This window comes from Anomalospiza imberbis (genome assembly GCF_031753505.1).
Source record: "Anomalospiza imberbis isolate Cuckoo-Finch-1a 21T00152 chromosome W unlocalized genomic scaffold, ASM3175350v1 scaffold_31, whole genome shotgun sequence".
Lineage (NCBI taxonomy): Eukaryota > Metazoa > Chordata > Aves > Passeriformes > Viduidae > Anomalospiza > Anomalospiza imberbis.
The window spans coordinates 5155792-5173738 of record NW_027099315.1 but is presented as its reverse complement, the minus strand read 5'-3'; the positions used below and the strand labels follow the sequence as shown (position 1 = coordinate 5173738).

Sequence of the window (17947 nt, the reverse complement as noted above, 5' to 3'; positions counted from 1 at the left end):
TCCGTTGAAATAATGATCTTGTAGAAAGGGTGTAGTTTTCCTCTGAAGGTCCAGTGATGCTGTAGATGGGCCTGGTCTTCCTCTGGGAATCCAGTGGGAAAAGGCTGACTCTGGTGTTTTAAATCTCAGATTATATTCAGGTAGGAATGCTTGGCTTCTCCCCGTGGGCAGAGCATCTCCCAATGGGATGATGTAATTTGTAGCGGACACAACAGTAATTTTATCAGTCATGAAGTGAGACACAATGGCCTATTAACAGAAAATATCTCCCCAGAAGGAGGATTGGTTGTGGAAGAGATAAAGAAAACTGCCCCCACCTGGTTTTAACAGGTGGCCCATTAACAGCCGATAACTGCCTCACCTGGTTCTAACAGATGGCAATCGAATACACATCCCCAGCCACATCTTGCATTTGCAACTTAAGACATCTTGATTAAAAAAATACTAATTTCTTTGAACATCTCTACCATCAATTTCAACAAAAGAACTAATCACTATTATGAAAACTTTTCCACTTACGCCCCCAAAATGAATTTACTTAATTCTCCACATTCCTGAACACAATTATATTGTACACAACTGTCATCCAATGACCTACTACCACAGTAGTCAAAGTGAGGACAATGTTCCCTCTATTATGATAATCATGCAGATTAAAGTGGCCATATGAAAGTTTGGAGGTAAAAATGGGTTAAATCTGATTGCAAAATTTCAGACTTAAAGGAAAATAAAAATCATACATATATACCACAAATAAAAACTACACCTAGAATCTGTTGATAGTGATCTTAAGTAATTTCTTTTATATACCCACCTGAAAATTTTAGCAGGTATTTCGTACTTTTTCCATTTAATCCAAATACCCTGACATGCCATTAAGAGTCACTCCAAAAAGAATGTTGTGCCCCAAAAACACAGCTGCTACCACAAAACATCTCTTCATGCTTTTATTCACCCTCAAGCAGTTTTTAAAACTCCAATTTACTGAGCCATACTAAAACATAGCTGAACTTTATTTGAAATATGTCAACAATGGATAAGTTAAAAAGTAGGTGGAGGCATCTGACATAATGGTTAAAATTAAATTATATATTATTAAATAATATATATTTGATTTAGTCATGCTTCCTCACCCTTCAGTATCCATTTGTATTGAATTATAAACTGCAGTACAGGAACAGTCTGAATATGACACTTAGGAGAATCGGACTTCCATGCATGTTTGCAATATAAACAATTATATTAAAATAGTAAAAAAAAAAAAAAAAAACAAATAGTAAATCCTGATTATGCACACACTTTGTAAACAAATACAATAATTTTAACATCAAATTGGAAAATTACAGCCTGTTGTGATAGGACATGGGGCAATGGTTTTAAAAGAGGGGAGATTCTGACTAGCTATAAGGAAGAATTTTCTTACAATGCTATTGTTTAGCATAACACTCCATGCAAGTAATGCAAAATAATCTATATACTCAGGACTGTTTACATTTGAATAAATACAGTAAATTAGCAAGTACAGTATTTAAAATTATCTACAAAAATGTGTTTTACCAGGTATTCACTGTTTGTATCAAGTCTTAAAGCTAAAAGCTGCCAGGGCAATACCAAAGAGTATGAAATAAAAGAAAAAAAACATTAAAATGGAGACATTTAAGGAAATCTCAGGGAAAAAAAACCACATTAGTGGTGAATTAAACTAAAACAAAAATTAAAGCTATTAGGCAACCGTACCAGCATCTTCAATCAAAAGGCCATAAACATCTATGTTTTACATATTGATTTTTAATTTTATACTAGGAGGTGAAAGCAAAACATTTCTTTTTAGTAATATATACACAAATAGCCTCACTCAGAATACACTTTTAATGCACATAACGTATTAATTTTACAAATCATTTAGCAATGAAAATAAATATACAATAGCTTGGAAAACAAAATTTTAGAAAACAAATGCCAATGTAAAAAGACCACTTAAAACAACTGAAATAATAAAAGGTTTCTGTATAGCTCTGTATTTACAGTTTTCTCACTGCATCATCAATATCAGAAATCTGTTCCTTCAGCTGGTTCCACTGTTCTGGATTTAAAGAAATACCTGAAATGCATTAAAAAGAAATAAGTAGGACCAAAAAAACATTTGTAGTGCAGAATCTTGCATAATTACTGTCAAGGCTGGTTTCATACACAGTGTATGTCATGACTAATAATGCTTAACATACCTCAAGTGTAACAACCACCTTGGTTACAAAGAAATTACTCATTTGGAACACTTCAGGTAAACTTTAGACCTTAGCTTATCTCCGTACAAAGAAAATTAGTGCAGTATAACAAATTCATTCACAAGTGTTAGGCTAAACACAGAAATACAGTGCTGGCCTTGACAGAAGGCAGTACAAAAGAAACGAGGAAATCAACCATATTCTTGTTGGCTTCTAAAAGCCATATCTCTGTGGACTAAACTTCTACACAGTTTTAAAGAACCATAATTCTGGGGTTTTTTCCCCCTCACGTTTCTTAAAGCACTGTGAATAGCAAACTATAAGTAACATTTTGGAGAGACTATTACCACTGCCTAGCACTCAAAAACCAATATGTAAATCCAATTGTAATAAAAGCAAGAAGTGAAGCTAATTAATGGGAAAATGTATGGCTATGTATATAACTCCCATACCAAATCTGTTTGTATTCGATGCCTTGTTTTCCATAAATTATGGGGGAATAATTTAGGAAAACAGACTCAGGCCAATGAAACCACTTTGCTTTTGCTTACAGTATACAGATAAAACTAATTATATGTTAAAATATAAATCATTAATAAGTAAAAATATTACTCTAAAAATACCATGTAGTAACAAAGTATAGAAATCTGATACACAAAGATCTCCAGAAAACTGCAGACAATGTTTTTATACAAAATAACATGAAGCAAAACAATACCTTTTCTGCCAGGCTTCATTTCACCTTCTTGATCCATCCAATATTCTCTAATATCAATTAAGACTTTTCCTTTAAAGTCACGAACACTGACATACCTCATTTTGCCAATCTGTCAAAACACATATAAGAATATTTTTAGATATTTTATGTATTAGAGCATTCACTTTTCCCAGCAGTATCAGATATGTACATGTGACATTGCACACTGCAGCTTATTTTAGACACCAGTAAAACAAATAGATCAAGAGCTTAATCCAGAGCAATCAGTAGGCAAATAAGTAATGTCAATATAAATAGATGAATGACTTAAAACCAGTTGAGCATTCAGCATTCAATGCTCAATGCAAGTGGTTCACTCCTAGAACAAGAAAATACCTGCCTTCTTAACAAGCTTACATCTTATAAAACCCACTAATTTATTGTCTTCTGAAATAAATTTTTGACTCTGTTATAACCATCTTTGTTAGTAACAGTTGTAAACAAACAGGGAAGAAGGCGCTCTACCTCCAAATCTAAGTTTTAGTCCATTCCATAGGTAGAGAAATCAAATTAGATATTCACATGAGATGGGCACAATTTTTAACTTGTTCCCCTCCCCCCCCTTTTTTTTTTCCTTTTTTCTTTTTTAAAACACAGTAAATAGAGATGGAAACAGAAGTAAGCCACCAACTGCACCATGCCTGCTTCTGCCAGTTCATTGGGACACTTTATTGGAACTGTAGTTAAAAGACTGTACCAAATGTTCCCAAAAAAAAACCCTCTCCGAATACTTTAAGCTTACCAACACAGCAATGGTATGGAATTGCTTTGAAATATCATATTTTCACACAGTGGCTTAACTGAATTATGAGGGCTTTTTTTAAATTCTCCAAAGAAAGGTCAAAGGGAAAAGAGACAACAGGCATACTACACATTACATTATTTAGGCTTTATCAAATTTGAAAAAAAATGATTAAATAACTATTTGTTCACATAAATTAAAAATATAATGTGAATTTGAGAATGAGAAATTTGATAATAATAAAAGCAGTCAAACAATTAATGTAAAAAATTCTCAGTATTTTGTATGTACCTCCTGGACCCACCTTGTGAAGAAAGCACATATAAACAATTTTTAAAAGGGAATATTCCTTCCTGAAAAAACATTAGTTTTAGTTTTCACCTTCCTTAATTTACACATCTTGCACTTTGACAGTTTAACAGGGGACAAAACATATCTTACTAGCATAAAGTCTAACCAGAAAGCATGAGCAACTCTCCAATCAACTAAAACTATTCACAGATGTTTAAATCTGAAGTACTAAGGCCCAAACAACAGGCTCTGAACTAAAGTTGACCTCTAGATGAACCTTCCAACCAAATGTATATGTATCCACTCATTAATGAAGTATTATTAGCAATATGATATATGTATCCACTCTTTGGCAAAACATGTATTTACCTTTCTGTATTTAGAAACCGGACAAGGCCACATCTGGCCTTGTCTGGGGTGTAGGATCAAAGACAACTCCCTTGGTTCCTCCTTGAGCCCTGGCCAGGCTTTGGGAGAAACCAAACAGGAGAATAAAACCAGATGTTCCCACATCAGAAGTAATGGTAGCTTGTTTATTATAAAAGTTGGGCTACTCTCACAGAAAAGTCGGAAGCCTCTTTGCCTGCAAGGTGGATGCACCACAGAATTTCCCAGTTACTGGGAGTGGTTCTCCAGAGTCCTTTGCTGTGACAGCTTTCCCCAGCTGATGATTAAAGGATATCTGGATGAAAGGGTAAAGTATTAGGGTAACTGGTGATGCATCTTTCTTAATCACTATAGGCAATCTTCTGTAGTAATGATTAGGTGTATTGCTTAGCTTATCTTTTTGTGATTCTTTGCAGTTTTGCATTATAGTAAATTACACTATTCCTTAAGTTGGTGTCAGTGTCTGGTGCTGACCCTACTCACCAGCAAAACAAAGTCATAAAAGTTGTTATTTCACAAAATATACATAAACAAATAGGCTTTGTGCTTGCTTAAACTAATTTTTCTTCTTATGCAGATCATGCTATTTTAACTCTAAAATTTATTTTTAAGCAATTAGGACCTCTTTAAATAGCATAAGCCTGAAGCAGTTGTTTTCCTACTTCAAAGCATCCTTTAAAATAAAAAAGTTTATAAGGCAGTATTTCACAATTGATTTATTAAATATTTTCACAGCACTACAAATTTAACATTCAAAAATAAGGTATTATGTCACAGTAGCAGAGTTCTTTCAGACCAAACTTGGTAACATGCCCAAGTCCATCAGCACTGCTGAAAAAGGATATCCTAAATAGCCTACATGAAAAACATTTATTGGTTTTCCCTATAATGCTTCAGTGACTTTTAAGGTCACCTCTAAACCAGTTTCAAGCAGTAGTACTCCTGAACACCTATTTTTTTTTTCCCCAGATCTATCAAAGACTATTAGTCTACTGCCAAGTAACTCCGGATTTAAAGAAAAAATCTGATACAAAATAGCAGGTTAGAGCTGCAAATACAGTAAAATGGTGCAGAATTTGACTATTAAAGATAAGGCTACATGTCTTAATTCAACTACAGTAAGGTGAGAGGCAATAATACAAAGTACACAACATTTATTCAGTCAATAAGTCTACCTTAAATGTAAACAGTTCCATATGAAAATGTTAAAAATGTTAGATTTTACACCACTGTCTAGATTTCAGCTGAATGCTCACATGACATTTCAAACGTTTAGGTAAACTCAATACAAAACTGTTGCCGCTGCTGAAAAGCTTTATATAGGCTTTCAAAGTACTGTTAAAAAAATTAAAACCTAGATTTTGGCTAAGCAAGGTGATGTTTCCTGACATTCAGTTACCTGCAATTCTGGCACTGAGCCACTTCTGACAAATTCTTTTTCCACGCAGCAGCTGCCAGACCTAAAATAATTTTACTCCTCTAAGACACCTTTGTATCTTTGTAACAACACATTAATATTCCAAGGGCTGCATTAATTAATAGCAGGGTAGCTGCTGCAGTTCAACCTTCATAAACAAAATCATATGCTTCTGTGCTGGTTTTGGCTGAGTTATTAATTTTCTTCCCAGAAAGTTTGGCTTGCACAGAGCCAAGGCCTTTTCTGGTACTCATATGGCCACAATGGCAAGGAGGCTGGGGGTGCATGGGAGGTTGGGAGATGACACAGCCAGGACAGGTTACCCCAACTGACCAAAGGGATATTCCAGACCATATGTCATCATGCTCAATATATAAAGAGGGGGGAAGGAGGAGGAACAGGGGGATGTTTGCAGTGATGTAGTTTGTCTTCCCAAGTCACTGTTGCATGTGATGGAGGCCTTGCTCCCCTGGAGATGGCTGGACACCTACCTGCCTGTGGGAAACAGTGAATTAATTCTTTGTTTGGCTGTGCAGTGCTAGGTTGCTGGCTGGGGTTAAAACATGCCAGTTTCTATTAAATATTACAGCTCCTTCGACATATTATTCTATTAAATTAATACAAAATATTAAAAGCATTATTTCCAGGTTTCCATTTCTGACAGTAAAATGCACTGAACTGTGTCTAGGTTTGTTTCACAGCTATGCAACTGACTTCCTGTATGAGTTTCAGCAACCATCTTCACCATTTCTCTTCCTATTTCCCTTGATTAAACTGTATATATATTGTTGGAGAAAAATCAGGAAAAAATTTCCTTCTTTCTTACCATATGTATAGCATTAGAAGAACCACAATAAGTTAATATAAACTTCTAGAATAGAGAGTCCTGCAAACAGCAGAGATCTGTAATACACCAAATTGGTTTAGCAAATTAATTCTGAAACTTAGGTGGTCACCAATGCATTTCACAATGTCCCGGTTCCAGCCAGGATAGAGTTAATTTATGAAGTAGCCATAAGGTGGCATGGCTAAGACAGGGAGGTTATTCCATACCACTTCTCATCATTGCTAGAAGCAGGGGAAAGGGACTGCCACTTCCGAGGAGAGGGGGTTTCTTCCGGTCAAGAAAACATGGCAGGAGAGCTGTCTGGTATTGTTTCTTGCTGGGGGCTTTCCATGCAAATAATTTCTTTTGTACACTTTTGTTATTAACATCATTGTTGTTACTGTTCATTTTCTTATCTCATTGCTGTTTCCGGTAAATTGTTCTTATGTTACCCCATGATCTTTGCCTTTTGTGCCTCCAATTGGACAGGAGGGGAAGAGGGAGTGTCACATGGGTGTTTTTTTTTTTAGTGCAAGGACTAAATTGGAGAATACTATTGCTAAACAATGACACACAACAAATCACATTCCAGTGCATCACAAGCATATATTACCTACTTACTTATCTACTTTCAGGAGCCTATGATAGGTAAAGACATTACACCAGGAAACTGAAGAACTTATTTCTCACAAGTGAAAAAAAGTGAAAAAAGCAAATTTGACCCAAACTTAAATTAAGGGGGGGGGGGGGGGGAACCACATATACAACAGGCAAACTACTTTTCAAGTAACAATTTCTGTGAAATGCTCAATTATGTAATGTGGTTCCACTCTGGAGAATTAATACTTTAACCCATCAGCATTAACAAACCTAATCCAAATCAGGCATAGGTAGATGACAGGATTTGTCAAACTAACCAAGGTACATGATGAACAGCTCACATTGGCTTGAAGCCCTAGACAGGAATCTAATGTAACATGAATAATGCTTGTCCTTAGGGCCTCTAGTAATACATCACAAATGGGAGTAAGGTAAACTTCCACAACCCAACTGTACTCAAATCCTTTAACAAATTCCAGAGTATACTAGGCTGCCTATAAAACCTAAAAAGACCATGATGTAAATAAATAAAACATACTTGGTCTCTTATACTTAATTCCCTTCTTCTTACAATTATTTTATTCTTCATAATTAGCTTCAAGAATACCATTATACCAACATTAGTTTCAAGCAAAAATAATCAAGTGTAGATCTTTATGAAAATGCTCAATCTTCTAAATACAGCAGTCACAATGAGTTCAATATTAAAGGAAGCTCTATTCTTTAAGAACACAGCCCAAAGGTGTAGAACAGCAAACCACTAAGTTTCACGTCAGTTGCTATCATTCCCACACACAATATGGATGCCACAGAATTTCTGACTATCATATGAATGCTTTACAGCCTCATTTCCATCAACTGAAGACACACTTGTAAGTTATGCTGCAAAATCACTTGCACGCGGATCGTTTTTATTACCATGGGAAAGCAGAAAGGAGAGATTCTAGTATTATTATTATTCCTAGATAAAACAAAATAATACCTACAAAATTAATATGCAACTAGATCTTCTAGCATGCTCTCTTGGGTAGAAAGGAGAAAAGGGGAGCATTCTCAGACCTACAGTGTTATTTCTACACTGAAACAGGTGCATCTTAGTTAACACACATAAGCTGCTGTTGCATGAAAAAAGAACGCACATAACACAACAAACAATCTAAAAAAATTTTTGTTGTTGAGTAACTAAAGGCAGGCAGAAACTTAAGAACATTGATGGTTTAAGTCAGGGTGATAGTGAAATTTTTTTCTGTATTGTAATCAACACTGGAAGAATCCTGCTCTTAGAGTAATATGTGTCCTCTACTGTCTGTTTTCAGTAACTTATTATCTTGGGTCAAAAAAGGTTGAAAGAAATCAGAGCACACAAATACCTTTGCTTTTATTTGAAAGTTTTTTTGCATTAGTTGGTTTGGTTATGGTGGTTTGTTATGTTGCTTTGTTTTTTCCTCTTTTTTTTTCATTTGGGAGGGCATTAAAATTAACTTTCCCCCAAGGCTGCAATTTCTGAACCTATTACAAAAAAATCCCAAACATATAGGCTTTATGCCATGTTTGAGTTCTAAATGCAGTTCCCCTCATTAGATGCAGAAGATACTATAATTTTTCCTATATGGATCAAAGCATGCCCTAGCAGAAGTATTATATTCTTTCCTCAATGGACAAGTCCAAGCAGTTATGCCCAGGGTCTTAAATTGAAGCTCTCCCTCCAGCTATATATACAGAGGAAAGTGAAAATTGACACAGGCCTTCGCTAGTTTCCCTCCATATATTACTTTGCACAGGTACAGCCCAAAACAATTTATTTTACCTTATTCAGTGTTGGAACCATTTTATTAGGCACCTCTCACATAACTTTTCACAAACTTAAGAATCAAAGTCTAAGAATTCAAGTCCCTTTCTCATTCCCTGCCCCCCCTTTCAAACCAGCTAATCAGACATTTAATAAGTCTTGATCCACACCCCTAAAAAAAGGAATTCTGAGCTATGCATATTCTTGTACAGCTTTCAGCATACATTGCTTCTTCAGCTAACCCCAGGATACGCAATACGCTGAAATCACAAATGCTCGTGGCTACTGAAAAAATGTACATTGATCCTATTTTGACAATGTCAAAAATTGCATTTTTTTTGGATTTTCAGTGAGAAAAACCTGTATCATAAAGGAACAAGCAAAACTTATTCCAAGATACTGTCTTAGAAGACAGTAGCCAAATTCCCTTGACCTAGCTAAATAGGAATTAAGAGTCCATATTTTGGGTTTCCAAGACTGTCCTGATCTAATATTTACAGACAAAATGACTACCCAGAGAATTACCACATGCAAAGACATGAGGGTTAGAATCAATTACCACAACTCTGATTCTTTTACTCTATTGAAACCTAACAGTGCTTTTTCTCAGCATCTCATCTTGCATGCTAGCATCGTAATCCCCTTCAACCAAGATTTCAGGAGACCAAGCACTATGCTATTATGATATTCACATAGCCTCATAAAATTTATACAGATTATTATGTAAATGGTTACCTTAACCAGGCTCTAAGAGAGTCATCAATTTTACCTGAAACATATTCTCATCTCTGTTACTGCTTTGCTTAGAAGAAGCCGCACCTTTTGAACTTTCACCAGTCTTTTGTTTCTTAACAGGCTTTTCTGGAGCTACTTGCTTTTTCCGCTTTGCCTTGGAGCAAGAATAAAAAAAAAACCTCATGAATCACAACTCATTTTATAAATTATAAAAAAAAATATGTTAGAGGTCACAAACTATTATGCAATACATATTAACACCTTCCTCCTGTGAAGGCAGGAATACAATACTGTACATTTAGACTGGAACAAAAAAAAATCTTCAAATGAGTCTATTTTTGTTCTCAGTGAAGCTTACCATAATAATTTGGCTTTAAAGAGAAATTAATTAGATCAAAATTCAAAATTCAGTCTTAAGCTGCGCCAAGGGAAATAAAGGTTGTATATTAGAAGAAAGTTTTTTACGGAAAGGGTGATAGGTACTGGAATGGTCTGCCCAGGGAGAAGGTGGAGTCACCATCCCTGGATGTGTTTAAAAAAAGACTGGATGTGGCACTCAGTGCCATGGTTTAGTTGAGGTGTTAGGGAATAGGTTGGACTTGATGATCTTGAAGGTCTCTTCCAACCTAGTGATTCTGTGAAAATACATTTCAAAAAGCCTACTTTCTTTGTGCAGTAATACTGTCAGATTTGATTAAAATATTTAAGTCTGATAGAAGTTTCATTTTCCAGAAAGTACAATGAAAAATGGGAAACAGATAACTCAGGTAAAAAAAAAAAAAAAAAAAAAAAAAAAAAAAAAGAAGATAATGAAATAAAAGGATCTGAAAAATCAAATCCAAGAGAACTTTTTTTAATTGAAGCCAAATCTCTGTTCATAGCATGATAAATTAAACATGTTTTTAAAACATTGAGGCAATATCACCTGCAAATCAGATTACTTTGTTAGCCGATGCTACAGAGCATGCTACATTTCCACTAATGGCTATATAGTAATCATGCCTACTGTAAAGGAAGAATAATACAAAGATACCAAAAATTATTCTCACCTGCTAGAATCATATTGTTGATAATCTCTTTTAAAGACAAACAGCTCAAAAAAATATAGGAAGTTGTCATAGAAAAATAACAAAACCAAAACCAACCAGCTTACTGCTCACTGAAGTTGATTGTTAGACTATGTCTTATTAGGAATACATTTCTGGAACAAAAAAAAAATCTAATCATCTGACCATTTTCTCTAATATTAAGATTTCACAAAATACCTAATTTGCTATGTGCAAGCAAGTCACATTTTCACATTTGAACCAATTCAGTAAATCAAACTGTCTCTTTGCAAACCGCACTAAAAGACCCAATGTCTGCAATACTACCTAGCATTTCTTAAAAAGATAAATTGACTGTTGTATTAAATTTTTTTGCAATGACTGACACACCTATACAAATTTATAAATTAAATATTTATTAAAATAAATGAAAACATTACATTTATGCATTTAAAACAGGTAATGTTAAAATTATCAACTCAGAAACATTCTGGTTGGCTCTGCTTTTAAGTGAGAAACTAGCAGATAGTATTACAGTAAACATACGACTCTAAAACATAAAAAAGAATGTGAGCAAGATAAGCAAGTGGCCCATAGATGACAAGGCAAGTGGAGGTTTTGGTTTTGGACTTGCAAGTAATCCAAATATCAAAATAAAGTGGGGCAGTGTCCTCAAAATTAGTTCAAATTCTTGCCACCAGAGGCATCTTATACAGAAGTCTATCACTTGCCACAAATCAGCAAAGAATTCCAGGAAGCTTGTGGCTAGATATACCATACAGAAAAACATGAAGCAAAATGCACATTAAGAATAAAGTGTACTGCAAAGCAAAAAGCATCCACCCAAACCATCATCTTGGGGGGTGGGTTTTGTTGGGGTTTGGTTTGGAGTTGGGAGGGGGTGTTTGGGGTTTAAGTGTCAAATCATATGGAATGACATGCATTTTGTGACATAACACTCAACTAATTCCTTAACTCCAGCCTGAAATAAAACAGTTAATACAGTAGTTATAAACTGCATATAATGTTCACCTTTTTGTCAACTTCACTATCTGAATCACTGGCAGATGAGGTTGAAGACACAAGTTCCTTTGACTTAGGCATTCTAGGAAGAGAAAGATAACATGAGAACACTATACAAGGAATACATCCCATTATGGTTAGAAAGCCATCTTCAAACCTGTTTGTAAAGGCTCACCTTATTCAAAACCCTCCTGAAGAATTTCCTGCCTTTTCATATAACCTTTAATATACATTGTAGATGTAATCACAAAACACCCTTCTCTCTTATTCCCATTTTTTCTGTGACTGCCTTATATGCAGTATTTTAGTTCTGAACTGCTTACAAAAGGACAATTTTTCACCTGTTTCATATTCTCCCAGGTATGATAGATACTATAATGAAAAAAGGCAATACAAAACTGGTGTCCAGATGAATTCTCAACATAATATTCATAAATATAAACAATCAAGGCCTCAACACTACATATATTCTCACATGAGCATTTTGCCTAGTTGAAATTGGGAGTAACAGCTGCATAGTTGTCACAGATGAAGCTTAAGTTCCCATCAGTAATCCAAAAGTCTGAAAATATCTCAGTTACAGAGAACTACAGTACTGCAACTAATATTTCCATTGCAACTTTACCACATCAGTCACTAGAATATATTCATTTACTACACAAGTGGATACTCAACTTTCCTTGAATGCATGCTGCCAGGTGTACTTCTACATCTCTCTAGTATGCAAACGTGATTAGATACAGCAGTTGAACATCTTGCCTGCTACTAAAATCTCTAACAAATAAATAGCTCGTTTGTGATTTCAGAATAAAAAGAAGCATCACAGGGAGGAACTGTACAAAATAAACTAGCTTGGAAAGGCTAATAAATTATTAAAGAAGCATATCTCAGGAAAGAAAAAGGAATAGCAGTGTTTTTAAACTGGCAATGAAATAAACTATGTGCAAAGGAAAAAACAGTCTGAATAATAATAACGGATCAAATGTGGTTCTAGAGTACATTCTGTCAGAATAATTTGGAGCACAACGATAGAAGCTGTAGCACTGAAAATGAAACAGGGTATGGGAAGCACACATAAACCACACTACAGGACGGAGGCAGGCAGAGGAGAGCTGGAATGGGGCAATGCAAAAATAAGCACAGCAATGACATGAAATAGGGAAGCCGAACAAGAAAAATCTGATACGCGGAGGGCGGGACACCTGCAGAGGACAACTCCAGACTTCGCAACAGGAAGGGAGAGTAACAATATGGAGGAAGATGGAGGCTAAAACTAAAGGAAAAATAAATGGGGTGGGGTGGGTGTCCCCTCGTGAGAAACTAGCCAGCAGAGCGTGAGGACACCGAAGCACCAAGGAGAGCAAGGGTGGAATGAGACGGGACAAGTGAAGACAAGAGAAAGTAACATGAGAAAGACAAGCGAGTACGAACTAGGAACACCAGATAGGCCGATGCCTGCCGCCATTTTCCTCCCCTCTTCCTCTTTTCTACGGCTCGTGTTGCCCCCCAAAGGAAAGGAGCGAGGGCCCGGCAGGGGGGCGCGGGCAAGAACACCCAGGTCCTCCCGGGGTAAGGTGGCAGCAAGAAGGATGCATGTTACCGGCGGTGAAAAAAAGAACACAACACACACACACACACACATTAAAAAAAAAAAAAAAAAAAAAAACAAAAAAAAAAAGAAAAGAAAAAAAAAGTCGGGGGTTGTCAGCGGGCAGGGCCTGATCCCGGTGCGGGGTGAACAGAGCTGGGCGGTTCGCCACCACCATTTTCTCCCTCACTCAAATCCTCTTTGCCCCCCAACATGGCAGCGGCTCCTACTCCCGCTCCAGACCCGCTCCACAGCAGGGCATTCCTCCCACAGAGCATAGCGGGCAGTCGAGAAAAAGGGAAAGCCTCACCACACGGTTACCCAGCGCGCTTCTCCCACACCAGGCTAGGAGATGCCGAACGCCCTACAGTTGGGGGTGGAGGAAAGAAAACACGGCAACAGCTCTAACTGAACACGCAAAAGAACCTAAATGCTCACGTCTCACTTCAAATACAGCTCCTCTACACCACGACAGAAAGAGGAGAGATTCATCGCAGAATCCCCGCCCCAGCCCTGCACCACGTGGGAAGGAGCAGGGGGAGGTGTTTAAAGGGGACGCGTACCTTTCTAACTTGTTCCTACCTCCCCCGCCCCGGTTAGGACAGCCGCAAATAAAAACCCCAAAAACCAACTGGCTTCCAAGGGACTAGTCAGCCGCATCATTCCAATCGAGGGAGCCCTATGGGACCGACGGCAGGACCCTACCTGGAGCCCGGCCCCGTCGGGACTGCAGACCCGCAGAGGGAAGGCCTGCACTCCACTTGGGGGCTGTGAGAGGGGACTGAGAGGAGGCCCTTAATATCTAAAAGAAACCCTTAAAAATAAATCTGTAAATAGTGGTTTTATTTTGCACGCTGCAGCGGTTCCTCGATCTCATTTAGAACCTCCCTGCCTGCAGCCGTGCCCGAGGGAAGGAGAGGAAACGCTCTGAAATGGTGTAGCTGCGTTGACTTTGCATACTGAAACCGCAGCACGTCGAGGCGCTGTTGAGAAAAGTGCTGGTTCCCCTTTCTGTCATCGTGACTTGCGTTTTTTCTTGCTGACGGGCTTTTTGTTTGAGGAACATGTGAGCCTTATGGCTCCTAGCTTGGCAGTCACCTTGAGTCTAGTTCACGTCTGAAGTGATGGGGAAAAAAGTTAAGAAATACAAGTCACCTTCTGTTCTAAACAGTTACTTTTTAAAATCCCTCCAAGCAAAAACCCTTGAAAATATAATCTGATAATCTTGTTGCCAGGAAAATCCACAAACGCCAGAGTAAAGGGAGACTCTATCGGGGCACACACCCGCGGAGTTTTCTCTCGCGAGGTTTTAGAGGGCGCAAGCCTCCCTTTTATCCTAAACTCCTGGCTGCATGTTGCCCTCTTCCTTTCCCCATTGGCTGAGGTACTGGTGATTTGCGGTAATAACTTCACAACCAGAGTTGTAAAGTAGGTACATATTTTATTCAGCGCTGGACACAGGGGGAAAGCCTTCCCAAATCCTGTGTATCCCAGCTTTCCCGATCCCCTTATTTATTCACAAAAATCATGCATATTCTATAACGCCTATACATATTCAATACCTATCTCCGCCCACACTCCGCATAGTATGGAAATTAGCTGCGACTGCGCAGTTCGTTCTTTTATTGAGTCTGTGGTCTCAAAAATGAGGCTGGGGTCCGGTGGGATGAAGGCTCCATAGTCTTCTTCACCACTGAACTTTCGAACTCAGGTATCTTCGCATGCGCAGTCCTTCTTTGCTTCACATTTTTGCAAGCTCAGCAACTTTTTATCAGAGGCCCTCTTCTTCTTTTGCCATCTCAGCATTATTTTAATAGGTAACAGATGTTCTTCAAGGGGTTCCCTATTCCCGTACGAGTATGGTAATGTAAACCACACGTTTCAGTATCCATTGCCTAAACTATTCTAAAATTCTCTATTGACTCCTAAATCCCCTGCTTCACTGGGAAAGTACAGCCTTCCTGAACCGCCTACCACATATCCCCCCTTGAACATGTCTTTTCCCCCTAAAGTCTAGAGGTTCAGACTTGTGCAGACCCTTGTCTATTTGAGGAGCCAAACTGTCTGGGTCCCTGTCCTGGTTTAGGGCAAATTTGGGAGAAAACCTCTGAAGGGGTTCCTCTAGAAAGCAGATTCAAGTGGCCTCCCCCCCCAACTGGCTCGGGAAAAGATTTCCTTGGAGAAAAGTGGGAAAAACTGTTTATTTAACAGGCAAAGCATTCACCAGCACAAAAATTATTAATATTAAATAATAATACCTCTTGCCAATCTGAAGAGATGACAAATTCAGAAAGTCCTTTTCATGGGCTGTAGTTTGGTTCGCTCAGTCTCTTATCAGTCCCTCTGACGCTAGAAATGCCGTGACCCAGGCCCAGCCTGGTGGGCCACAGGTGTAAGCTGCCGGTGCTCTTCTGGGTGTTCAGTCCAGAGCAGGTTTAAACAGTTCCAAGAAAAAGAAAAAAAAAAAAAGAGTGCATTCCAGAGAACTTCTCTGCCTCAGCTACCTAAAACTAACTAAAAGCAAAGGAGAGTTCTGTCCTGCTGTCTGTCCATCCACAGACAACATAGTCCAGGAGCAGGAATGTGGAGGAGTGAGTACAGTTTCTGAAAACAAACTCCACACTTCTCTTCCCCTCTTTGCACTCAGAACCAGTCTTAAAGGTGCAAAACTTTTTTCTGGGCTAAACAGATGAATGGGGACACAAGCATCATAAAGTCACCCCAGGACAGCCTGGTAACAAACCTGCTGCCCAAAGTCAGTAGAAATATTAAGACCCATTTCAAAGACATTAACATCCATCATATTGTTTGTAAAGGCATTAGACCATATCTTCCCTCTCAATCCTTACTCTTATTTATCAATTTGTATTTACAAAGCCTAGTTATTATTAACTTAACCCTTTTTAACAATCTGGAACATTTTAAACACCCCTTCCCAACTTTTCTACGCCTAGTCCTTGTACAAGGTGTGGCAAGTAAATACAGAGCATAAAGTATGTGAAAAACGCCAATCACTTGTTTTCAAATTTTAAAAGTTTAATAGTAATAAAATGGTTATAAAAATAGAGTAATAAGAAATTAGGCAGAGTTAGGACAATAAAGGAAAATAGAAAGCAAAGGATTACGAATGTTCGGATGCTTTCCTCTTGAAAGCATGGCTCGCTGACAAAGTATTAACCCTTAAAAGCAATATCCTGTTGCATATTCATATATCTCATACATGATGCATAAATTCCTTGCAAACAAAGGGTGTTCTCTGAAAATCGTCAACTTTTTCCCCTTAATCCCAGTGGCTCCTTAAAGACAGAGAGGAGGTAGAAGGATGTTTGTCTATTCCGATAAGGAGACAGTAACTCTTTAGGTTTCTTGTCACTGTTATCTCTGTGTGAAGAATTTCTTGATTATCTTATCCCTTGCTTGAGCTAGTAAAAAAATATCTTACATCACATAGTTTCTATTTTAACATTATGTTATAACCTAAAACTATATTTAACACACTACTTAAAAAGGATTAATACAGTATTGCAAAATAACCCTCCATAATATATATAGTATTCAATTTAATATTTGCAAAGAGCCAATCATTTAATCTCCCTTTTTAACAATATTAATTCTAATGCCTCAGCAGCTTTGTTTGTTATCTTCTCTATAACTGCGTGGAGTCCTATAATACGATTCAGCATATAATTTGGGGCCAATACAGAGTTAGATTGCTGTGCTGGTTTTACCTTTTTGTTTACTAATTGCTTTTTTACCAAATCTTGGACTATATCTCTAAGATCAAATGTAAAACAAATCCATCTCTCTCCTTTTGGACATTTAATACCGAGTCTATTACCACTTTTTCCTAAGTTCCTTGTAATCCAATATTTTTCCCCATTTTGCCGGCAGGTACTTAATTTGGATGGGTTATAACAGTGGCTGTTGACATGGGTGTGTGTAATAAAAGAGGAACTTTCATTTCTTTCCATGTAATACTTTCTGTAGCATTTGTGACACGATCTTGCTGGTATCTCGAAAGGTAAAAGATAACAAATGAGAGACAGAAACAGGCATAACAGAGGTCTGGTATGGCTTATACCCCCACCTCCTCTGCCTATGGAGTTGCTTCCCATAGCAGGTGTATGTGATCTCGGTGGCGGGCACAGTGGTCAACCCAAGCTCGCCCTCTTTTTCTTTTGTCTCTTCTTTTTTACTAATTTTCAGGCAAATCATTTTTGACATTTCTTAACTGTGTTTTTCTACCGTTCCTCAGGTATCTCTATCTCAACAGGCACTAATAATTTCCATTCACAAAACAAATTTATAACTCCAGTTGCTTTGGGTTCTATCTGGATAGGATAGATTTAGTACTTGACACTTCCTGCAACAAGAGTATGGATTCTGTGAACTGTAATACTAGTTATTCCCACAATTTAAGCATTTATTTATAACCCAGCTAATGTGTCCAGTATTGGTTTGAGTCAAATAAAGTATACAGTATTGACACGCGGAGCCAGACTCTAAAACTCAGAGACAGAG

The 17947-nt window shown here is 37.5% G+C and overlaps 1 protein-coding gene across 4 annotated transcripts in view; it reads right to left on the bottom strand.

Moving 5' to 3' along the window:
• Window positions 1-1850: 1850 nt before the first annotated feature.
• The window catches only part of LOC137465602 (activated RNA polymerase II transcriptional coactivator p15), a 123438-nt gene continuing 107341 nt past the window's right edge, over window positions 1851-17947 (bottom strand). For 2 of the 4 annotated variants that reach the window (XM_068177679.1, XM_068177680.1), the window contains exons 2-5: window positions 11848-11920; window positions 9804-9923; window positions 2944-3052; window positions 1851-2101 (exon numbers count right to left, since the gene is read on the bottom strand). In XM_068177679.1, the coding sequence (XP_068033780.1) occupies window positions 2022-2101; window positions 2944-3052; window positions 9804-9923; window positions 11848-11919 (381 nt within the window). In that variant the 5' untranslated portion in view covers window position 11920 and the 3' untranslated portion in view covers window positions 1851-2021. Of the gene's footprint in view, window positions 2102-2943; window positions 3053-9803; window positions 9924-11847; window positions 11921-13736; window positions 13819-13864; window positions 13958-17947 lie in introns of those variants that run through there. The other 2 variants (XM_068177677.1, XM_068177678.1) reach the window with 2 other exon arrangements.